This window comes from Gallinula chloropus (assembly GCF_964237585.1).
Source record: "Gallinula chloropus genome assembly, chromosome: 2".
In the NCBI taxonomy this organism is placed as follows: Eukaryota; Metazoa; Chordata; class Aves; order Gruiformes; family Rallidae; genus Gallinula; species Gallinula chloropus.
In genome coordinates, this window is record NC_140086.1 from 42,430,085 (window position 1) to 42,456,294 (window position 26,210).

The 26,210-nt window shown below is 37.1% G+C and overlaps 1 protein-coding gene across 1 annotated transcript in view; it reads right to left on the reverse strand.

The window, feature by feature from the left end:
• Positions 1-2,182: 2,182 nt before the first annotated feature.
• Positions 2,183-26,210, reverse strand: part of RP1 (RP1 axonemal microtubule associated) — a gene marked incomplete at both ends in the record, with an annotated part of 177,366 nt that continues 153,338 nt past the window's right edge. The window contains 10 exons of the mRNA XM_084260605.1: positions 2,183-2,237; positions 4,898-4,973; positions 8,710-8,788; positions 10,302-10,587; positions 10,811-10,889; positions 13,066-13,131; positions 18,467-18,689; positions 19,224-19,402; positions 19,711-19,770; positions 21,370-21,577. Coding sequence (XP_084116731.1) covers positions 2,183-2,237; positions 4,898-4,973; positions 8,710-8,788; positions 10,302-10,587; positions 10,811-10,889; positions 13,066-13,131; positions 18,467-18,689; positions 19,224-19,402; positions 19,711-19,770; positions 21,370-21,577 — 1,311 coding nt within the window. The remainder of the gene's footprint in view (positions 2,238-4,897; positions 4,974-8,709; positions 8,789-10,301; positions 10,588-10,810; positions 10,890-13,065; positions 13,132-18,466; positions 18,690-19,223; positions 19,403-19,710; positions 19,771-21,369; positions 21,578-26,210) is intronic.

Below are 26,210 nucleotides of genomic sequence, written 5' to 3' on the forward strand. Positions count from 1 at the left end.
TATGCCATGTGGAAGAGGCAAGCTTGGGGTTTGGCTCTAGTGCCAAACTAAATATGCTAACTGGTATGTCATCCAAGCAAGACGTGAGAAAGTTTCTTACTGTATTTCAGATTTTCTTATCAAAGTGTAAACCCCTGGTAATACGGGCTGCAGGCATCCATGATGCACTTGAAATGAAGCCCTCTCCTCTGGTGGTCCTGTTAGTGAAAGTGTTGACTTGACTACACCTCAACCAGAGAAGGTGCGGCTGCCCCCTCCCTGGCAGTGTTCAAGGCCAGGTTGGATGGAGCTTTGGGCAACCTGGTCTAGTGAAGGGTGTCCCTGCCCATGGCAGGGGGCTCGAACTAGATGGGCTTTGAGGTCCCTTCCAACCCAAACCTGTCTGTGATTCCATGATTCCATGATACACAGCTCTAGATACAGGGAAGCAAATCCACAACCTGATTTGTACACCATGTAGGTAGAGAAAATAATTTTCAAATACAGAAGGCAGCTGCAGAAGGAGGGTATTCACTGGTATAATGAAAAACAGATTAGGAAGGCATTATTTACACTTGATAAATCAGAAATGGCATCAAAGAGAGCTAGTATTACAAACTATTAATGAAAGACATAATAATGAAACAAATCACATAATAGATCACAATGAAGTGATTCGATGTAATGAATACTGATACTAAGTGAGCTGTGCACTCTGGGGATACAATTTCAAATCCATTCCGGTGTGTGTGGTAGCAGTGTGAGCAAAAAGAGCACTTTTAGAAGATTCTCTTCCATTGCTCACTCTGATCACATCCACACCTTACATTAGCTCTCTCTTTGATGACGTATAAGGTAGATAAAAATGAAACTACTGCCAAGACCCATTACATGTGTTTATTATTATTTTGTGTCAAAGCAACAACTGAAATTTCATTACCCATACAGATATCAGCCAACATTCCTCATTTCTCAGAATAATGTGAGTAAATAAACATTAAACATATTAAAAAGACAGACAGACAATGTTTTGTCAGCACAGATTAGAAATTAATTTAATCCTCATAACTATAGAAAACACATTGCTGCTACAGAAGATTGTATTGCCTTGAAGATGAAACCAGTCTAAAGTTCAGATCTTCATACAGATTTTAAAATTTGGAGGTACTAAATGTGGAGCCCTTGATTAAACAGAGGGGTGCCCTATGGAGCTTATATACAGTATTTGTATTCCTATCACACACATGAAACTTCAGGTGGTGTGCAAGTCATGATTTCATTTCAGACTTATCTCTAACTTAAACCCTTCCTGAGTCAATCCTGGCAATATCAAAGCCTACCAAACCAAACAATAATTTGTGCATTTATAGCTAAATATATATCTCAATTTATTGTGCATTTTTCAAAAATAATTGGTTTTTTCTTTTTTTAAAGTAGAGGCGTTTGCATGTAGAGCAATGGAAAATCAGTTAGGTGGCTAAGAATGGGCACTGCAAAAGTCATCAAGCTGAGCAGGGAGCTGCCTAAGTCTGCCAGTAAGCCATTGCAACGCTACTGATAACAGCCTCTTTTAAGAGACCCTTTGAATCTAAAGGTTCTCCGCTGAGGTTCTGGCTCAGCTACAAGATTTTACAATCAAATGTCAGTGGGAGGCTTACTGACGCAGGGTGAACTCCTGAATAGCAAATTCTTTATTACCCTCTGTTTCAGTTTTACAGAAAAAGGAAGCAATATATGGTAAGGCTGAAGTGGAGTGCAATTTGTTTGGAAAATTATTTTGAGAAAATCTAAATTTTAATAAATGCTGAAATTGAAACAGATTTGCTAAATTAATAAATATTGACAGATTTGACTGAAGAGCTAAATTTAACTTGCTGACAAATTACTACTGCAACAAATGGTTGAGTATGTTACTACTTTTGTCTACCATCATGAATGCTCAGATCAAGTCCACAGAGCTGTGTTACAGATTTAAATTTCTGTTTTCTAAATTTCAGTCATGCAAAGTTTTTGAGCATCTCTAAAAGGATTGGAATGCAGTGTTCACATTAGACATGTTTAATTTACTGTGATGCTTTTAATGAATTGTTTTGACATTCCTTCACAGTAATTACAATACCTTCAGAATTATAAAATACAAGTAAATCAAATCATCGTACGTTTGGAGGAGCAGCACACTCACAAAGAATCAGAAATCAAGCAGCTAGGGATAGAGTCGCACCACGGTGCAGCCATCACTTTCATCCTCAGCAAGCCACCTTAAGGAAAAAAACATAAAACTGTCAGAGATGAAGCACCTATAAATCTTAACAGGCAAATCATGAGTGCCTACTTCTGTGCCTTTGGATTTCTAGGAGAGTTTTTACATTGGTTTATGCAGAAGCAGTAACCCTCCTGAAGAAAATAGTGACTTTATTTTCAGTGTCCATATATGTGTAATTTAAAACTGTAATTAACTCTATAAATACATTTATGAAATACACATTCATGCTATTTGTTGGTCATACAGGTGACAAAAAGGTTGTTTCATTGAGTAGCATAAAATCAGGATAATTTAGAGTAAGGAAAACTGTTCTGTGATAGCAAGTTATTGTCCATGCATTTCCATTCCAGGGGCTGTTTATTTCTCATATCTCCTTATCGTCTCACAAAAATAACAAGTTTTATGGTGGGCCTGATCCCCGCTCCATATGAAACTGTGGAGGTTTTACTATTGTTTGTATGGGAAATAGGATTGATTCAAAAGATCAGGTAGATTGATGTTAACTGGAACCATGGAGGCAGTGGTTTTAATATCCAAGAGAGTTTAAAAGCTTCTAACACTTTTGCAGGACTTATAAATGACTACCTGATGTGAAGTCTAGTAAAGAGCTAGTATGGGAGGGATTCCCAGCCAATATAATGTTAAAAAAGCTCACATTTGAAGTTGCACCACCAAACAGCTGAGAGATATAGCTGATACTAAACAGTTCCAGGATGAAACACAACTAAACTTGGCAGATAAAATTGCTCATGGAAGTCCCAGTGTCAAGGAATGGTGTGACGTGCAAACTAGACAACAGGTATTTAAATTGGTTAGTAAAGGATGCCCACCTCCTTTCGGGTTTCTCAGTGATGAATATCTTTTAGAGATGGCATTTGTATCAGAGGAATCATTTCTTTGAGAGAGAATGAACCCATTCCCCATTTACACAGCAGGCTATGAGATGAGAAGCTCAATGTCTCAGCTGGAATAGGGACATAAACTTACGGTTCCCTATATCTGAAGAGTGCTCCATAACCTTTGGGTCACTGAGTACTCTGGCATGGACCTCCTAAAGTCTTCTACTGAAATTCTTTTGAGTACATATACATTAAGGTAAAGACACAACTCTAACCCACCGAGATCCCAGTTCAATGTCCTAGCCAGCAGCCTGTAGAATCAATCTCTGTTAAGTCACTCTCACATCGACAGCATGATTCAAGTTCTTGCTCCAAATGGATTTCTTACATAGCTTTGTGCATGTACCATAAGACTTTAAATAAAATTGACAACAAAATCTCTGGGAAAAAAATGTTTGTTGCAGGCTTTTTCAAGAATCATCCTTTGACTCATATCAGATGAGAACTCTTGACAGGGAAAAGGGGTGGAGTGACATCAACTGAAAATCCCATCATGGGTTCTGTTGCGCACCTGAGTGATATTGTGGTCTAAGGACTTTTCTTCATGCCAACTAATCTAAATGTAGGTATCTAGACGATTAGATAGTACTTGAGCATGTTTTTGGAAGAAGGTTAATGAAGGGAAGTTTAGTGTTATTGAGTGTGGTAACAGCTACACATTCTCATGACAGACTGTAGAGACCAACTGACTATCCAATAATTAAAAAAAAACATGTTGCCTTTTTGGGTTCAGGGTTGGGATTTGCCTCCATGAATTGTCAAGTTTGCAGAAACATTTAAGGGAAGGATAAAAATAAATATTCTTGGCTACCATTTCTGATTTCAGTCTATCAGGCAACCTCTTCTAGATGCAGGGAACTGGTAATTTTTCACACTTGCCTGTTCTCCGGTTGCATTAAAAACCTATTTTACACTTAGAAAAACATGAATGTGCTTGCTTCTGTTGTTTACACTGAAATGCTTTAATCTGTAAACTGCATACTTTAGTGAACAGTCACTCCAAATATACCTTTCAATTTAATTTCCAACTTCTGAAGGTGTATTGCTTCAGCTTGGTGCAGACTGAAGAGCATCTTCTTTTTGCACAATAAAAGCCTTTTACCCCAGAACTTCTTTATCCAAATAAATGTCTAAATTTGGATCATTATCCTCTTAGATTACATCGCAAAAAGGTTTCTTTTATCTTACCACATTCACTGAATATATCCTACACCCATACTAAGCAGACATTGAACAGAAGGATTGTAATGTTGCTGTTGTACAATCAAATAAAACCTGACTGTTTTTTCTTGATTTATATCTATGCTGCCATATGCTACCATATTCCTGCCATGCTGTATTTCTGATTCCCTCCCATAACTGTCTGCATACCTTTGTTTTGCTTGTCAGAACTACATATTCACTAATACTTGTGTGAGGGTTCACCAGACAGCTTCTACCTCTTGAAAACAGCATACTAATATCTTCTCTTGGCAAATGCATTCGACTGTGTCTCTCCCTCTTACAGTTATTCAGTTATAACAGCTTGGAAAGATATAGTGTCTTCCTCTAAATATTCTTCTGACAAATTAATTTGTAAGTGGCCAAAGGATTCAAAAGTTACTGGGGATGGACTGAGGAGAACACAGCATGTCTAAAAAATTCTACTGTTCTAGGAAACCAGAAGAGAAACAACCAAGAGACTAAAAATACTACTGCTAATTCTTGCTAAAAAGAAAACAGCACCTTCGCAGTGATAATGAATTGATCTACTGACCTGTCACAGTTGAAGCTATATGACAAATTGCTAGATGCATCTATGATTTCTACTTTTTCCAGAAACCAGCCACTTGCTGTAGAAGGAAAAAAAGAGCAAATTTAATATCACCAAAACACAAAGAAAGGATAAGAAAGGTTTCTGACTTCATTTCCAAACTATGTAGTTCGGTGCTTCCAAATGTATTCAGTATCAATAATAAAACTGAAATGTAGATAATTCAAATTGTTACCAATTTCTTTCAATTTTACAGAGAAGGTCTTTGATATTTTTGACAAAAACTATAAATGACAACTTTTATTACAACTTAACTCATTTTTCCACATTGAACTGTACAGGCAGTAAGACAAATGAAACAAAGTGCTTGGTAATATCAAATACATTCTGGAAATCCCATTTTGGCATTTCTGGTACTCTGAAGTATCGCCTGGTGGGGTCTGGTTTTCAGTGTCCAACAAACAATAAAATAGACTTTATCAATGTATGTCATTTATTTAATGTTAACCCAAGCCCTTAAACAATGAGAAAACAGAAATTCTGTTGATTATTTCTAATTAATATATTTATATAAATTAACTGGTGAACCTGAATGCTACTCATATCCATATTTCTTCAGCAATAGTGATTCAGCATAGCATTTTCATTTAGGCCAGCACTCTTACCTGTTCAAGCTTTAAGAATGTATTTAATATCTGCTATTGTCTCTTGTTTTGCTGTGTGAAAAAATGCCTTTATTATTGTGCTATAGAATTTTATTTCACAGAATATTAAAATATGAAGGCTTTTTAAATAAAATTTTATCATAGAAATACAATGTTTATGCTGGCATCTTTAGTCATGTTTGCCAATTCAAATACTTAATGACAACATCTAGAAACTAATTAGGATCATACTGCTAGTAGCTGAAAACCTTTTGGTATTCTTTGCATGTCCTAGAGATAAAATTCTAACAAATTATTTTGGGTTTTCAAATATTTCCACAAAGTACTAAGTAGGCTAAAACCAGTAAATACATTTGTAAATAGGATAAAAATATAATACAAAAATATTTGCAAATTGTAGCAATTTAGGTAAAAGGTAAAGGCACAGTGACGCTCCTCCCTTTTCATGGACATTTCCAAGCAATTAGCTAGTATAACTAGGGCATAAAAGTGCCTACACTTTTCATCTCTATGATCCTTGGGGTCCCTTCCAACCCAGACCATTCTATGATTCTATGATTCTATGATTCTATGATTCTATGATCTCCAGTCCACAGGAGTCATTTGCTGATACTATCAAGTACTTTTGGAACCCCTTTCCTGAAACCTTGTGTGTGGTTTCCTGAAACCTTGTGTGTGGTTTAATATAGCATAGATTCTACTTAGAACATATCTGACCTTTCACAAAATCTCTGTAACTCAAGAGTCAAGATTATCAGCAATAAAAATTTACAATCTCTCAAATGTACACGTCACTTTACAAATGACTATAAAGGCATGTTTGCTCTCTTGAAAAGTTTAAAAGCTAATGCTTTATCCTATGTTGACAAAACTCCAACAGACCTCACTGACTGAAGTCTGCAGGTATGGAGGAATCTAGAGGCAGCTAGAAAAGATTAGCAAAGAGATGAAACATTTCAAAGATGTGTTACATTTGAGCCTGCTTGTGAGGATTACAGCTGATGTGACAAAAGACACTTGGAGATAATTTCAGAGAAAAATTTAAGAGGAAAGTAGTCAAGGATGGAAGATGAATCAACCCACACCATCTGTGCTAGGAAGGCAGTATTAACAACTATGTAATGTTGATCAGGACACAGAGATGAAAGATAATCATGTTGTTGACAGTTTGGGACCTAGGAAATGTAAATTCAACCTGTATTTCCCCTGCATACGTCTATGCAAAACTCAGAGTGCTAAAAGTTCGCCTGTGTGGAGTTCCCTCCCCAGATCAGTTTTAAGTTGATTGTGTGCAGGTAAAGCAGCCAACACAAACAAGATGGAAGTCAGCAGGAGATTTTACTTATTATTGTTATTTGAACAGGTTTGGAGATTTTTCTTTTTGAGATTTTAATACCATCACGTGCACAACATGACTGGGTAGTTAGGGAAAAAGCTATTCAACTTTTGTCTAAATATGAACTACTATTTGCAGAATTTTGCTCAGGCCAACTAACAGATAACACTAAAGTCTTGCTACATTAAGGTGGCTCATGCACTTACATAAATCAAGTTTTATTAAACTTAAACCTATTTCTTTCAGATATGTTAAGCAAAATTCACCTGACTAGAATATCTCAAGACTTTTTTGATTCAAGCTGCACACAGTCTGCAAATTCCATTTATATATTCTCTAGGTTATTTTGGCACTACTAAATATAAGCTCAAATATGTGTCCTCGTCTCCCATGTTTGGTTGTTTTAGTTTTGGGTTTTTTTTGTGTTGGGTTCTTTTTTAGTACAAGTTTAAGTGATTACATCTAATACATTGTACATAGAACGTTTCCATCCACATGTGTGGATCTGTACTGTAGCCACATTCTAACAACATCAGGGGAAGACCTGGTGCACACTAGTGCTCTCCTCATGGTTTAGCATTCACAAGAAGAAAAGCTGTATGTGTGCCAGTGAGAGCCACAGCATGCTTTGACCATAGTACCAAACTTGCCCAAACATTTCTTAGATAATACTCAAACCATAGAAAGATTACCCTGAATTTTGAAAATTCAATCCTATGTTATGCAAGACATCTAATAGGAGATTTGGTTGAGCAATATTTGAAGGACAAAACCTGAGGTTTATGCTAACCAGATCTCTTCTCTGTTAGGAAAAAAAAAAAAATCAAAGGAATGTCAAGGGAAATGTGATAAATACAGAAGTGGTGCAAGCAAAAGCAGTCACAGACTTGACCTGCTGGCCCCACTCTTAACACACCTCAGGATACCATTGTCCTTCTTGGCCATGAGGGCACATTGCTGTCTTGTGGATAGCTGCCTATCCACTGGGACTCCTAGGTCTTTCTCTGCAAAGCTGCTTCCCAGCAGGTCAACCTCCAACCTGTACTGGTATCTGGGGTTATTCCTCCCTAGGTGCAGGACCCTACACTTTCCTTTGTTGAACTTCATTTGGTTCCTCTCCACCCAACTCTCCAGCCTGTTCAGTTCTCGCTGAATTGTGCCACAGCCTTCTGGTGTGTTGGACTCTCCTTCCAGTTTGTATCATCAAACTTGCTACGGATACACTCTGTCCCTTTGTCCAGGTCATTGACAAATATTTTTAATAAGATCAGACCCAGTACTGACCCCTGGGGCTCAGCACTGATTACAGGCCTCCAAGTAGACCCTGTGCTGCTTATCACAACCCTCTGAGGTCTGCCATTCAGCCAGTTCTCAATCCATCTCACTGTCCAGGGACCCAACCCACATTTCTTAAGTTTTTTTACAAGGATGCTATGAAAGACAGTGTCAAAACCCTGGCTGACGTCAAGGTAGACAAGATCTACTGCTGTCCCCTCATCTAACCAGCTGGTCATGCCATCATAGAAGGTTATTAGATTGGTCAGGCATGATTTCCCCTTGGTGAATCCATTCTCAATAAGCTGCTTCTCCTCCACATGCTTATTAATAACTCACAGAATAAGCACTTCCATCACCTTACCAGGAATGGAGGTGAGGCTGACTGGCCTGTAGTCAGTCAAACTGACCTCATTTGTATACAGATTTGTATTAGCTAGCTGTAGGAGTAGCATGACTTCCAAACTTTTCCAAATGTCAGGCAGACCTTTAAGCAGAAGATTTTTTACAAGGCTATTGAACGCATGCAGTATACTCACCAAATCCTTTCCCATCGTGACCAATTTCAATTGAATGTAGGTTTCCTACTTTTTTTGTCTTAACCTTGAATGTATCAACCTTCAATATCAAAATAAAATTATTAAAGACAATACACAAATGCCTGGGAACTTATACATTTGTTTAGGTCAGTTCTGAGACTAATTCAAGTGTAAAAAGTAAATGGCTTGACACCTGATGTGGTTTATTTCCCTCATGGAATCTGTCGTATAGTTCCCTTCTAAATAGGTCTCTGTTTAAACATGAAAGATTCACTTTTCAACTTATAGTAGGACAATTCCTACCTCTCTTCTGACTTTCCTATACCAGAAATGTATTTTTGCTCCCTTTGAATTCTTATTATGATATACAAACATATGTTCAAGATTATAAAAGATAAAAACCTTTTCTAAATGTACTTTTTCTCTCTCAAATATATTTTAATTTAAAACATTATCTTGCTTCATATTACAGTTTTTTTTTAAATTAGATCCTTTTTTTGTAAGACATCTGACATCACTGGCTACCCATTCACTTAGCTGGATTGCTAACAGGATTTCTGTGTATCTACTTTTTCTTTTCCAAAGATTGTTGGAACTTCCTATGTTGTATTATCCAAAATGTGCTACTCAAGACACTTTCTTACTTGTTTCTTATGCCTATAGATAACTAGATTTATCAATCTCCTCAATATGGAAAGCATTACATGGGTAAAAAATCTTTTTGAAGATATTCAAAGATATCATGGATGAAGACACTCAGCCCAACTGCAAGTAAAAAGATGTTTAGTACTGCTGGAGATAATGAGGTAGATCTCATAAGGAAGATATTTTAACTGGAGTTTTAATTATTTAGTCATTACCTTTCAAGAAATCCACAGGAGAGAGATATGGAAAATATATTTATTTCTTGCTACATAAGGGTAACCATCATTATACTCCATTGCACAGGTGGTGAGCAAATGGAAAAATTCCTTTGCTGGAGTAATATGTTTATTATAATAGAAGAACATTCTTCTAAGTTACTGGGACATCATGCAGAGAACCAGCATTCTTATGCAAATGTCTGTAGCTGAATGCAGGGTCTCTGGATAGCCAAAAGCATGATGGATATCAGAATCAGGTTGATGTGCATGGTTCCATTTTATCTGGTTATAGGCTTATACATTCAATGAGGCTCACAGTATCAGTTTCCATGGCAAAGTAAAATGATGGGATGTAACAGACTGATGTATTCTCAAACATGATATTCAAAGTTCATGCAACAGCAAGGGATATTGCACACATATGCACAGGCACAGGCAATGCATGTTGTGCATTTCAGAATAAGGAAATGCTTAACTGGGAGGATGGGTGGGTGCCATATGACAATGCATTTGGGTCTAAGACAGAAGAGCATCAGTCAGCTAGATACAATAAAAGTAAAATGTCTCTTGGCTAGGGTGGTGAAAAGGCAAAACACAGACAGTTGAGACTGTAAGTCAGGATGAGGAAAACAGAGTAAATGCCTTAAGATCCAGAAAGATCTTGCATAGATTTAAAGTTTGCTTTCCCAGTTCAGAAATGGAGATATCTGATAAACTTTATGTACTCACCTTTCCTCTTTCAAAGGGGTTTTGATGCTCCAGTGACCGAGAAAGTTGAAATGCCTCAGATTTGCCCTCATTCCCAAACAAAATAATATGCACATTGGCATCAGTACCTGCTCCCCTTTTGTCACCGGTGTATACTTTAATAGTATACTCTGTCAGATTTCTTGCTTGACTTCCATCTTTATGTAAGTCATTATCTTTGTCATTCTTTTCTTTGTCTCCTTGAATAACAAAAGATAATGGGATTTCTTTCTGTATTTCTGGCTTATATGCATCCACAGAAAATGTTCTGAAAAACAAAACCACATATGTTTTTGTGGTCAGTAAATCCTATGTTTAATCAAAAGAAAATCCTATGTATTTATCTGTGACAGATAAAGGTGGACTTATTTTTTAAAATATCCATTGACTGAACCACTTTGTGACCGCCACTTCAATGCCCACTCAGTGTTTTCAACTATTACGCTACCAAATGTAACTAAAAAGTTACTAGCTTTACATAATATACTTACTCATTCACTTCAAATACATAGATAGGATGCTCCTTTACAGCTTCTTTCAAATGCAGTTTTTTAATGTCCAGTTTGCAGTCTACGAAGAAGGAAATGCAGTATAATGAATACATTGTACTGTATGTCAATGAATTAAGTAGAATCTGTTGATATAATGGTGCCATTCCTACAAAACATCATTTATTAATTCATTTATGAATAGCAACAATTGACTTAAAAATCCTGGAATCATCATCATAACTGTCCTTATTTTGTGCCTATTTGAAAGCTCAACTTAGAAATCTAGGAGCAAGCATTTCCTTTGTCTTGATGCTGCAGAGTGCTGTGCTCACTGTCCTCAGACAGTCACACAGAAAAGATTCACCATGACTCAGGCAGACATATTTGAGGAGAAAGAGCAGAAAGATATCTGGTGCTTCCTCCTTAGTGACTGGTTGACAAGTGGGTTGGAGCTCTATTCCATATGCAGTACAAAATGGATCTCATGAGATGGAAGGCAGGAAAGAAGTTCAGCAACTTACTGAATAGATTTGCTTGTTTGAGAAAGATTGCCCCTCTGACTTACGCTACCTTTTGAATTTTCTACTGGGGACTGCTCCTACATGCTGTAACACTGACCTGAATCTCTTGCCACTAGATATTCAGGAAGACTATTCATTTTCCCTTCTCTTCTGTTATTTTTCCCTTCAGCCCTGCTCAGCAAACTGCATCCCAATGTTTTCTACTCCTAATAGGCTCAGGCTCCTGGGGAGAAATCCAGGGCATCATATTGCACTCAGGATCTGTCCAGACAGTGCATGGAGAGAGTCAGAAGCTTCAGGAAGGGTTTTGAACCTTAAAAGGGATTTTTATCTTAAAAACCCGCTTAGATACTGGAAGAAGCATAAATGCATCAGACCAATGCTCTGTCTGGGCTGACAGTCCTGCAGAGTGCATATGACTTTATACGCTAAAGAGCTTTTGTGGTTGGGGATTTTTGGTTCAAAGTCTTGATCCAAATTACCCTCTGTCCAAGCTAGTCTAGATACAATATGGACACCCTTACTCATCTAAAGTGCTTTATCATCTAAGTAATTCCTTTGGAAGAAATATATTACACACCTGTGCAGTCCTCTCTTCATAACACACACAGAGCAAATGAGCCCTGAAGTCTCCTTTGTGAATCATGTATTCAAACCTGACCAGAAAAATCTTGCCTGTCATGCTCTCTGTGGTGCCCTTTGGCAACATCCAATTGCCATATTCAACCAATGTCAGTCAGACAGCATTAGTTAACCGACACAAACCAAGGTCTGGGAAGTAAAAGTAGTGGGCTGCAAGCTGTGCTCCCCAACAGCAGCATGGCAGGGCTGTCCCTCACCTTCCCTTTCTCTCTGTACTAACTGAAGGTCCATTTTGTGCCCCTACTGAAAACCTGTGGCCAAACGAACTGTGCTGAGGGGCAGGATGTCTTGATCAGTCAAAAGGTACATACACATTTACTACCCAAAGGCCTTTACATCTATACACATTTTACAGATTTGGTTGAAATTGTGTGGTGAGTCTGAAAGGTTATTATAAGGAGCAAACAAAAAAAGATGGGGATAAAGTGCAAACAGAGAACCCTCGTTTTCCTAGAAAACTCTCTGAAAATGCTAAACTGTAACACACAGTAAGTAACAATTTGCAATTATATAGCAAATTTCATTAAAGGACTTCAAAAACTTTACAAGTGATTCTTTGAATATTCCTTAGTACGACGATGGTCATCCTACAGATGAGGCAAAGAGACGTTAAAGTTATGACTATTTTAACAAAATCCCCTGACAAAACTGCTAATTATCTAATAGGGGTAACCCCCCCTCTATAAACGTTGCAGGGAGAAAGCAGAGCAGGTGGGGAAAACAATGAAAATAGCTGAATCACAGAAGGGCAATTACCCAACGCCAGCTTCTTACGTGACCTATAATTATTCTCCTAGGTCACTTATTAGTAGATCACATATTAATTGCAGAATATAGTTGTTTATCTTAATTTTCTGATTTTCTCTCTTGTATGGAAAGGAATAGTTTACTTTCATGATGAAATAATGATATAGCCTTTGGATTTTAATGTATAAAGATGCAGGATTTTGCTTTGTAAAATATTACCTTTTAGCAAAAAGAGCCAAAGGAATATAACTGGATTTAACTCTGGCAGTGATTTCATTGCCTTTAACAAGAGGCTAGCTGTGTGATTCACATCACTGACTTCAGCAAGCAGCAAAAGTACTTTACCTGTTTTACTGCTGATCAAAAGAACAACTTTGTCCAGTTTTCCCAATTCAACAGCATCCATGGTAACTAGAAATGACTAAAATAATATTATTCAGTATTACCACCTTAAACAAATTCCTTATTAGAAAAGATTACTTATCTTTGTGTGTAGTCCTGGGCTCCCTGGTTCAAGAAGGACAGGGTGCTACTAGAGAGGGTGCAAAAAAGAGCTACAAAGATGATTAGGGGACTAGAACTTATGATGATTAGGGGACTTCTCTTATGAAGAGAGGCTGAGAGACTTGGGACTTTTAGCCTAGACAGGAGAAGACTGAGGGGGGATCTTATTAATGCTTATGAATACCTGAGGGGTGGGTGTCAGGAGGATGGGGTCAGTCTTTTTTCAGTGGTGCCCAGTGAAAGGGCAAGAGGCAATGGGCACAAACTTAAAGACAGGAAGTTCCACTGAAACATGAGGAGGAACTTCTGTATTGTGAAGGTGGGAAAGCACTGGGACAGACTTCCCAGAGAGGTTGTGGGGTCTCCATCTCTGGAGATATTCAAAACCCGCCTGGACATTGTCCTGTGCAGTCTGCTCTGGGTGATCCTGCTCTATCAGGGAGGTTGGACTAGATCATCTTCAAAGGTCTCTTCCGACCCCTATCATTCTGTGATTCATTCCATGAAACTGTATCATTTAAGCACATAATTAAAAATAATGTATAGAAAGTGCAAGAATGGATCAAAGAATACATTTTCAAATATTTTAAGACAGAGTACCTCGTTTTCCTGTCCCTGCTGAACATTCTGCAATGACCAGAGAAGGGATCTGTCTCCTGTGTCACCATGAGTACCATATATACACACAGTCATATGTAACAAATTTCTCTCACTCAAAATGTTTCTAGAAAATACTGTTAGATGATATGTAACCACTGCAATAGCAAGGAAAAAAAGATCTTGTTAAGACTGTGCCACAACCTTGCACAGCTATTTGACAACATAGCAATGTGCAGTCAGATGCAATTAAAAATTCAAACACTTGAAAATGATAGCAAAATTCATTCTTTAAATATTTTTTCCCTTAATTTTGTCCTCTAACTATAAACACGGGTGATGCTGACAAGTCTGCACTAAATAAGCCAAAAGCATGCCAATGTTTTATGTTGTTTGTAGCAGTAGCATATTATGGAAAAATTATTTCAGTCAATTGCCTTTTTCTTCTTAATGACAAAGGCCTAATAGATGAGATCCTAGTAAGCCTTAGACCCATCAATGGCTTTGATGATCTTTACAATGACTAACTTTAGCGAGAGAGATTAATCCTTCAGACTTCATCATCTAAGAGATGGAGAAGCTCCTTGCCTGTGATTCAGGGCATCTAAGCTGCTCAGTTCAAAGCTGCTGCTTTGAACTTCACTGTGATGGAACACATCCACTGGCTATAGATGGAGCTCAGGAAGACAGGTCTATCTCAACTGAAGTCATCATCAGCGAGTTTGTGCTGTTTGTGATTTATGCAATGGTTTAGTTATTTAATTGAAGACAAGTTGACAACACCTGAACACATTTAAAAGTAAATGCATACACAGAGCATCTGCTTATATTTGTTTACATTTTACTCATAGAACTAAATGATGTGACAGTTCTGAATATTTACCTCTTCTAATCATCTACCCTTTTTATTCCTGTAGACACTCTAGTAGAGGGGGATGAATCCTGACCTTGCAGGAGAATTCTGTAGAATGTGGCTCAGAGCTTAGCTCAGTCAGATACTTATCCCATACAAGACTGTGTGTATAAAGAGATTATCTGCATCCTTTGAAAGTCCAGAAGACAAAGTCCAGGTAAAGCAGATAACAAGCTGCTATTATCAGCTTTCAGATCTAATGATTATCTGAAATACTGAGTTTGGTGTGAGAACCAACTTTGTTCTATGGGTCTTGCCTGTTTCCCCAACATCAGCAACAGGAGAAAGAGAACAGCCCCTTATTGCATGCCTACTGTAGCTGAGCAGGTGCATGGAAAAAAATTCACACTGCCAAAAATGTATCTAGTTTTACTTATGGAGGTAAAAATGAGTAAAACCCTAAGTGGGTTAAAATGAAATAAAAAACTGATGCTGCCTAAGAAACAACAAATCATGGCATGGTAACATAGAAAAGATTGAATACAAAGACTATGTGGAATATGATGGGTGGTGTTACAACCAAGATGAAGAATCAGTCAAGGAAACAATATATTTGGTCCAGGATGCAATGCAGTGAGTGGGTCACTATACAGAACAAAAAAACCTGTGCAATGCTATTTTGGGCTATAACTGATTTTCAGAACATTCTCTTTTTGTTTTACTTGACCTCTGTTTTTGCCACAGTCTCCCAGACCTGAAACTTGAGATGTGAGGCTGGACCAGCCCAAAACAAGAGTGAAAGGATTGCAGTTGGAAGGCTTGTTTCTTGGATCACTATGTCAGAGAGCAACAAGAGTGGGCATGCCCCACAAGGAGTGGACACAACAGGAGTTGAGCACCACCCCAAAGCAAGCAGTGCCCTCCCTGACCAGATAACAGTCCTGCAGCATTTGCATGTGGCAGGAAGAGCTGTCAACAGTGCTGGATGCAGCCATCAACGAAAAAGATCTGTGATCCATCCTGGTAGTCAAGGAAGAGCAGCAGGAGAAAGGGACAGAGACAGGACTGAAAATAAAGCTAGGTCCAAGATCCATCCAGAAGACAGGGGCAGACAGAGGACTAGAGATAGATGCATGTCCGATGTAGGTCAGATATGATCTTGAATAGACATCCTATGCCCATCATGGTGGGAGGCTCCAGGTGAGTCTGGCCAAGGCAAGTAAGATCTGTTCTCTTATCACGGTACTGTAGCCAATTAGAGATGAATGAACTTTGGGTGAGACTATGCAGTGGACAGAAACCACAGAGTACTATGTACAAAGCAGGGAAATTGCAGGAGACAAATGTGGGCAAGAGAAGAGGGCTAAAAACCTTAAATGGTGGTCTTTGTTAAAGTGGAATCAGGGCAAATGCGGGCAAGTAAGCTTTTGTCTCTGTAATGTACTGAATAGGTTGTGGAGAGGAAAGATGATAGAAATCTCTGAAAACAAGTTACCTAAAAAAGGATAACATACATGAATGTTAAAACTCCATTAATTTTATAAAATTTGAATTATTTCACAGTCACGCTGTGAATTATGGCTCTCTGTTAGCTTTGTGGAAATAACAATTTGAAAGTAAATGATTATATTTTATTTCGCCTTTCCACTATTCAATAATTGTTTTTCCTTAAAAACTCCAGCAGTTCAAAATTCACCTTCTGTACAGCCCTCTATGTGAAAGAGAGGGAGAGAGCAAGTGCATTGTTTCATCCCTGAGGATTCCCGAGGTGTAAGCATTTCAAAGGAAGGTACAGTGAAGAGAAACTATTTATGTTTATACTCAGCTGGAGGCCTCTCCCCATTAACACACCCAAAGGCACATGTGTGCACAGCCAGATCTCAAGGGTCTGCATGGTATTTTATCAACTGTTTTTTGATGATTTCAATTAGCCTTTAGCATATACTTCATCACAATCCCAAATACAAAATAAAAAAGAAAAAAAAAGGTAAGGGTAACTAAGAAATACTAAGGCACTCTATGAACGACAGAGCAGTATCTGAAATTTAACTGCACAAGGTTTCTGGTTAAAGTGATTATGATCAGCTGCTTCTCATTCCAATTAATAGAATACTGGTTTTGATTTTAGCTGAGAAAAAGAAAACCAAGGAGAAGATAAATTAGATTCAGAAAGCTGACAGAAAAGCAAATCTGTTTTGCACAATAAATTGCAAATAAGTTTGTGTGGAAAGGATCAATTTGAACTCCCTGTGTGCCACCTGCTGTGGAGCTGCTTAAAGGTCTTTTGGACATAAAATGGCAAAGATGTGGGGGGATATGTTTTTTAACTATCCTAGTTCTTTCCTGTGGTTACAAATCTCTCCTTGAAGACTTCTAAAACACATGTGGAAAGAAATAATAAATGCAACAGAGATGAGATATTTTGGTTTTTTGTCCTTTTACCCAAACTCATAATATAATACCTATTATTTTTTGTGATGTTTTTTAATCTCTTGATCTCATTACAAGGAGGAAAAATATAACACATGAAAGAAATCCCAAACAAAAAGAAAACAAAATCAAAAAGAGTGTGGAAGTGTTCTTTTTCAGGAGGCCATTGACAGAGCCAGTCATAACCAAGGTTAGGAGGGTTCCAGCCTCCCTGCATGTTTATCACCTATGCTGCACCTTTCTCTCACTATTTCCGTATGCTTGTACAAGTACTCGAAATACTTCTGCATGCAAGAGTGAACAGTCTCTTTCAAGGGGTACGCTTGTGTCCTTTATGTTAACCTGAAGGTCCTCTTTGCTCCAACCTTGTGAATAGGAGATGAAAGCCATTGAGCCCTGTTCTGTACCCATACAATGCAAGTCTTCAAGTGAAAATACTACTACTAAGCGATATAAAATCTAAAGCCTAAATACAAACTTTAAATTTTCAATTGCAGTCAAAACATGCAAACCCCCCCCCCCTCAGGCCTTGTTAATTCTACTGAGATTACTTGCCTGTTTACATTTTGACACTCACTGAAACTGGGCCATAAATTCCAATCCAAAGCATATTGTGGTACTTTGTTTAACATCTACTTCAGCTCACTTTGGATGAACTGACTTAATTCTTTACCCAGGTAACTCATTTGTTTTCTGCATAAAACTCAGGCAGAAAATATTTGAATATTAAGTATGATTATTTGGTCTGTTTATTAAATTAAGAATTGTTCTGTCATATGGTGGCATTCACTAAGGCATACTCATAGAAAAGTATGAAATATATGGTGGATTTTAGGTGAAAGAGTTTCTTACATTTTGTTTAACAAAACTGACATGCAAGACAATTGTTGAGGTGGTATTATATCAGCCATATATATTTGGAGTGTATAAAGATAATAAAGTTGATGTTTATACGTAGTTTTGAACATCTTTAGAATGTGCAAACAAAAAAAATCACTTAATAGTAAAAGAGCTATAAAAAATCATGTTGTTAATATCAGTAATATGAGCAGCTAATGGCTAAACAGAGGAGAGTAGAAATATAACATTGCAAGAAAAGGATGTTTCTTATAAAATGTTCTTTAAAGTATGCAATAATGGGTCTGTGTAATCAAATGAATATTGCATTTCCCACTTTATGGTATAGAAATTAAGCTGAGTGCATAGTATTTTCCCTCATACATTTTAAATTCTTATCCAGACTTTATAAATCATTAAGTACAGACAATAAAATTTTCTGTTTTGATAAAGGTTTAAATTGTAATGTTAGGATGTGTTAACCTCCTGGACCACTCTACTGCTTTAAAGTAGATTTATACCTACCAGAAAGTGCTTCTTTTAATGGCCACTCTACAGGGAATTCAATCCATCTGTCTCCATTAAGAGAAAGAGGAAGTGTTTTATTTATGGTAAGACTAAAGGTATCCAGGGTTGATGTGTTCTGCATTTTAAAGTGACGAAGAGACAACTGGGATACGCTGTTTTCCAAACTCGGGAGACCAAGTCTTACTTTATAAAGCGTTCCCAGATCAGATGGTAAATGTATCTAGGAAGCAACAAAACAATGAGTTACCATCCAGAGATATATAAATATAGGCATAGCTAATTTACAGGAACAGGGGAAGTTTTCCCTAAAGGGGTCAGCACGGACCTAGCCCCATTTGCATCAGTCTTCATACTAAATGTCCCACTGAGTTCAAAGGCAGCAGAACCAAATTGACTGTAAGCATTTATGGAAACATTAGCTTTATACTCCAGGGGCATTCATTGCAATTATTCTATCAAATTCAGATTAGATACTGCACTGATTTCTAAATGTGAATACTTAATGACATTTAAATTGATATGCATTATTAACTATGGCTATTTGTTGACCAAAAAGCCCCAACTTGATCATCATGAACTTCAGAAAACCAAAAATGAAAAAATAAATCTGGTGTGCAACTTAAAATTTCATTTCTGCTTCTCTTGAATACTTAAACAGTAATATCTGCAATATTTATAGCACTAAACAATTATTTATCTTTAAAAGGAAATACAAAGAAAATATAAATATAGACAAATTTATATATTCTTTTACATCATATGTTATTTGGTTCTTAGCCTGATGTTCCACTTTGTTTTCCATGGAAACTGGATTTGACTTGCCGTTGCTTCCGTAAAAAACCATAACCAACTTGGATATATTTTCTGACAACTTTTCGAAGTCTGGTTTTGTTTCTTCTTGATGTTTTGTGAAATATATCCTCCATCTGCCTTCTGAACAAATAAAATAAAGAAAATAAAAAGGAAAATAGATTAAAGGTGCTTCTGTTTTCCTGTGTTAGCCAAGTGACTTGAGATTACATTCGTAATACATCTATTAGTCTGCGTGGGGAGCGTTAATATCTAAGCACTTAATCTGGGTGCTGATCAACTCCCAAAATATATTACCATTTCTTACTATTACAGAGGGGAAAATATTGTCACTACTAGTGAGTGTAATGAAGTATTGTGATGAAAATGTTCTCACATTATTCTTTCAGAATTGATGAATAAAATAGTCAATGTAATGGCAGAAGCTATACCTGAATTCATTTCCTCTTTTCCTAAAGGCCAGGCAGAAGTGCTCCTCCTCTCCTGGATTTCTAATTAAAAAAAGATTGAAGACCAAATTAATACTTTTGTAGAACAGTGTCTAAATGATAATAAATGCCTGTATTCATCTTTAGTGAAGAAATTGACTGAGTATTATATCATTTAGATTAAAGATTTAACTAGGAATTGTACAATGTGATTTTCTACTTAGGCATCATGTCCTTCATATCATCCTATTTAACGAACTGACTCTAGAGCTAGCTCTTTGCTATTAAATGGTTGTAACATGAAGATTCAAGTAGTTTTCATTTTAAAGCATCTCTGTTTCATTTATGCAATTTATGTCCTGGCTGAATCAGAACTAATTGGATGGTTTTAATGCCCATTTTGGGGGCTGATGTTCCTCCCACTGATAACAGCTCTCATTGATTTCAGTGGGATTTTATAGAGACCAAAGCCACTTGTAAACATTAGAGACAGGCCTGAACCAAAGATGGAAAGCCTTTTGTGATGCCAACCAAGTTTGGATTTGCCAATTATTGCATAAAAACACTTACAGGGACACTATCTCCTTCTACAAAATCAATGCATTCTGGTAACAGAAACATTCTAATTAATATTATAAAAGTAAGTTATATAACCTACACTAAATATTCCTATACTTTATTTTAAAAAAATCCCAACAACCTACAAGCTGGAAATATTTTCTTTTGGACAATAACATCTTCTTCCTCTTCCTTCCAGGTTTCAGATAAGCAAAAGTTAGAGATGATAAAGCAGAGGAAATGGATTGCACTGGAATTCTGCTTGTTCTCAGTAGGTTATTGCTGGACAAGCACCAACTTGCCAGTGCCAACACGGGAAGTAGATATACCCTGGGTGTTAGGAGGAAAAGAACTAGAATATTTTCTGTAATCTAAGGACTCATCATGTATTTACTTCCCATAGGGGCAGGATCAATGGAAATACATCAGTCTTAAAAGTACATGCTGGCCTACTGATCTGGTTGGGCTGTGCAGTGGTTCCCTCCTGGCTTGCACACCAGATTGTGTTTGTATATAAACTACAGCACAGGGAGGGAGGATGCACATACCCTTCTTGTCTTGACAGAGAGTGCAGTCGCAGACAGTGGGGGTCAAAACTTCTACTCTATGGACTGATTACTCGCACAGTACTGGCCAAAAGTATCTTCAGTTTCTGGCAAAAGCTATCCAAACAGTATGGGGTAACTAATGTAAAACAGTCTTCTTGAATGCAACAGAGCCACTTTCTCCACTGCTTAAAATGTACTTTGCCTTACTATTTACCTCACTTTTGTCGTGCCTGGAAAGTAGCCAGAAGGATTAGAAACTTAAAAAAATTGTATGCAAGTGGCAAAGTAGACATAAAGACTTGGAGAGGCAGCAATTTGTTGCCATTTATGCCACTGTAAATCTGGAGTAACAAAGCAGAAATGATCCTCTGGCAAATAACGTTATTAAATTGTACTAAAAAACAACACTGTTCAGACACACTAATTCCCTGTGTAATGACAGTGGCCTACCAGAATATTTTAAACTATAACTTGTTTACAGAAGCAAATCACATAGCTGCATTCTTCAGTTTGGGATAAATTTCTTAGCAAATGATAGTTTGAAGATAATATTGACCTGTGGCTTTCAGAGCTACTGAGGCAGATCTTTTTCCACCGCGTCTGTCTTTTAGCCATGTTTGAGCCATAAACAACGTTTCTGTCTCTGCAGCTGCTGAATCTTTCACAATAATCTTCTCCAGAAACCAGTCAGAGCCTTTCCCTTTTTCAACCACCACCCCTTGTAGAGTCCCAAGATCTACTGCTTCCACTTGAAAAACATCCACCTGAAAATTTAGAATCAAAAATACATATGGAAATAGAACTGTCAAAAAAAAGTGCATTTTTAAATACAAATGTAAGAGGAAAATCAGGAATTTTTTTTTTCACTAATTCAATAACTATCAGAGATGACATTTTTAAAGATGCAGAAGTTTTGCATTAAGATGTATTCTCTTTGTGGTTCTGCAATTTACTGATAATAGCTCAGTTTCTCAGCACAGACCGATCAGTTGGTCGTGCTAACTTCCTGAGAGATTCTCCTTCCCAGATTTCACATTTAATGATTTAGAAGGATATCATTTTACACATCTCTTGCTCTCAACAAAATAAACCTCTATGTCTCCCTTTTGAGGGACAAAATACAGGGAATGTGAAGAGCAGAAGTGAACATCATAGAATGGAATTTTATTCTCTTAGGAAAGAATAATAAACCCAGTCCCAGATTTAAACTAGTACATGTAGGATTAGTTTTAATATAATCAAATTAAGAGGGGAAAATATTATATAAACTTACATTTAAGCTATTTCAAATATTCTCTATACATTAAAAAGTCCACAATATTTTTTAAATGTTAGGAACATTGAAGTAAAATCATAAAGAAAAGGGTCAGATGTCAGACATTAAACATTCACACAATATGTGATTTTGGCTTTTAGTGGGTCTTACACCTACATTCTCAGCTGGAAAACAGATTAATTTCTTGGCATGGAGACCTTCCACCTGTTTTGCTTTATAGATTTATGAATGATCATCTCATTTCTATCAGAATGATAACTGGTAAAATCTATTGCAATTTGTGATGGAACTTCCTGCATGATTTAGAGATATAAAGATGGTTTTGAGGGGTCTGGATTTCAATAATGATCAAAACCATTTGAGTTCTGAGAAGTCTTCTAAATGTAATCCACTTTGAAGTTGCTGAGCCAGAGCAAGAAGGCAGCAATCCTTATTCAAAGGATTAGGCAGACATGAAACAGAGAAAACCATTTCTCTTGCTTCATCAGCCACAGGTTTATGTGTTCCCTGGGCAGGTTTTCCAGCTGAAGAACTGATGAAAGATTTGTGTCATCAAGACCAGACTGACTAGCTGTATTGGGTCCAGCTGAGATGGAGTTGCTTTTCTCCACAGCAGCCCTCTGGGTGCTGTGCTGTGTGTCGGTAGCCAGTGAGGTGTTGGTACCACAGCGGTATGGTGGCCACTGCCGAGCATCGCTGGCACACATTGAGGCTGTCTCTCCAACAGTCCTCTCACCCATAGGCTGGGGGTGGGCAAGATCTTGGGAGGGGACACATCCAGAACAGCAGCCCCCAGCTGAGCAAAGGGATATCCCATACCAAAGCATATATGCTAAGCAATAAGAGCTAAAAGAAAGGGGGTGGGGGAGTTGCGGGGGGGGGGGGGGGAGGGGGGGGGGGTGAGGGAGCGGAATTTGTTATTTATGTTTGCCTTCCTGAGTAGCCACTACACCTACTGAAGCCCTGCTTCCTGGAAAATGGCAGGACATTGGCTGCTGATGGGAAGTAGAGAATAAATCTTTTGGCTTTCCTTTGCTTCCATGAACAACCTTTTGCCTTTGCTTTATTAAACTGCTTTTATCTTGATGCACAAGGGGGTTTTTCCATCGTATTTTGTCCCTCGTCCCCCTTGTCCTGCTGTGTGATAGAGTAGCTTGCTCAGTGCCTGGCATCCAGCCAAGGTACACCCAACACACCAGCTTGAAAATTCATGAGATCCGCAATGAATTAAAATATTGGGCTCCAAGTTGCAGACAATATATGATGATTTATTTTTAAAAAATTCTGGAAACAGAAAAATTTCAACATTTTTTCTTCAGCTCTGGTCTTTGTGGGTTGCCTTTAACTTTTCTTTCTCTTTTTTCATTAATATATGCACATTTGAATGTGTGTGTGTGTGTGAACTAAATCTTTAACAGATTTCTGAAAATAACCACCAACCTGCCATTGAATTACTCTATCGCTTCTTCTAGACTGAAAGGTAGTGTTAATTCAAAAAATGCTGTAGTGCATTACCTAACCATCACATCTGCACTGTCACCCCTGTGCTTTCGTGTGAAAAGAGAAAATGAGAACAGCAAGCTGAGAAAAATTTTAAGGAAAAAGTGTTAAAAAGGTACTTGAATAGCTATACTTCCTCAAGGTCATTGGCTGCTTCATAAATTTAGACAAGCAAAAGTACATTCAGGAAATGAAGGTTCTCAGGATGATGATGTCCTTCAGCAGAAGAGCAAATACATTGGAAGGGCTGAAATTCTAGATGGAGTGCAGGACTGCAGGAAAAGAGATTCCTCTTCAAATTTGCCATAGTTAAGTTAAAAAAGTAATGTTTAGTGTCAATACCACAATTATATTTCATTACCAAGTGGACTAATTTGATGATTGAGTACCATTAATCTGAACTCTTAATTTGCTTTAATTGTGATATGAGGCTGATCATCACTTTATTCTATCTTTAAATGGATTGGTAAATTTATGGCATCATCCTTGAATAAACATAGAATGGCTGGTTACACTTACAAAATAAAATGTACTAAAAATGCACACGGCTAGAAGACGGGTGAAAAACACTCGATAAACTCAAGTAAGAAGTGTACAGTTCTCTGTCACTGTTAGTAAATAAATATTTTAAGACCCCAAAATGTGAAAATGTGTTTTAAATTTCCTGCTTGCCCTTGCAAATCGTTATGTTTATATTAATGTGTTATTTATTTGAAACATATGAAGGAGCTTTTGTCAGACTAGAATGCTTATTCATACAGTTGTATTTTTAAGATAAAAGACTTTCTCAGAGGTTGACTAATTTAATGACAATGTGAAAAATACAGACTATACTCTGCAGAATTCTAGACTTGTACTATCTCCAGAAGAAGGTGGCTTGCACTGAGCTTGACAGTTAATAAACTCTATTAAGCTAGAAAATCTTCACACAACATTAACAGAAGTATGTGTACACCATTTTTCCCTAGTGTGAGTGATTCTGAAAGCTCTTAATAACTCAGGTGCAGCGTTATACTATGGGTTATTCATAAACTCGCTAATACAGCCGCAGGTAACAGAAAGTTTGTATATATAGGAAATGCATGAAAGGTTTTCCAAATCCTTTTTCCTCTGAAAAAAGGTATATTTTGGCTGAATAAACATTTGTGAAAACTTTGATGTTTGGTTTGCATTAGACACACTACTTTGTCATTTGCTGATGTGCAGTTTTAACGGGCCCGTTTCGGAACATGTAAAAATCTCAGAAATCCATGGTCAAATTTGCAGACTATTCAGCCAGCTAATAAACTGCAAGTTGAAAAATGATTAACTAGACGAGGAATTGTGACAACTGGAGTAAACTCACTTCACAGGCAAGATTACATTGTCTCTTTATGTGTACATTTGAAAATCCATGTGGTCTAATGAGCTTTATCGCAGTCAAGAGACCAGAAAAGAATAGAGAAAGAGCAGCAACTACAATTGTTACAGCTAGATTAATGATTTGATAGAGACAAATTTTTCACCAATTTTAATCCACTTTTCTCCTTCTAAACTGTCTGCAAATGGACAGGTTATGACATATATTTCATCATAATTTTAAGAAATTTAATTATTAACAAGAATTTAGTTCATATTTTTGTTGATTTATTTCAGACCATGGATTATTTATAAAACATGGGAAATATTTGAGTTGTTGACAGGTCTTGTGTGTCACATGATATTCCATCACTTATTTCATTTACAAATGGGGAATTTTTTTAAATTACAAAAGCTTTAATTCTTCTGCAGAAAAGAGAAATATAGGGGGAGAAAACACACAGAAGATAGGTAATTGCACAGAATATAAAACTTCTCTTTTCCATGTTCCCTCGGGGAAAATGTTAATTGTTTTTTAGTTACTACTAGCAAATTAGGTTTGAATGGAGAAAAGTCACCTTAAGTATTGATAATAATACATATTGTCTAATTCAGCAGAGCTTATATTGAATTTTCTCAGAATAGTATTAAAACAATTTGTGTGCATGTACAGCCAGCCCATTACATTGTCTTAACACTGTCTGGAGAAAAAAACATATTCTCCAAGACAGAGCAACTAAGACTGACAATGTGAGAGCCATGTATCCTCTGTGACCCGAAAGAGCTCCCTTAGCAAAACCAGAATTGACATTTTTCTTATTTCTTGGAGAAAAAAATAATCACGGAAAAGATCCGTAAAAACAATCATACCAACAACCCTTACTATTTAAAGTTTAGGGTATAAAACTCCTTTTTGAATTTTCTTCAAATGTTTCTTTTTATCCTGTGACCCATGTTTTGAGCATTTCCTTTGAATCTGTGACCCATTTCGAATTTATTCAGTACTTAGTGTTAGTCCTGGCAATATGTCACTGGTGTAGCAGTTGCAATAGCTCTTGTAACAGAAGAAGCATCTGAACAGTCACTAAGCAATATTTACCTTTATAAATGCCAATCATTTTATAGGCTCAGTATTGAGACTTGATGGTTGCTTAATGACGATATTCCCAGCGGAACTGAAAATGGCAAGTCAAGACACACCATATGCTTAATTTCATCAACCTGTATGCACAAGTGATTTCTCATACTGCTAATGTTACTATCATTTTAATAGGCTTTTATTG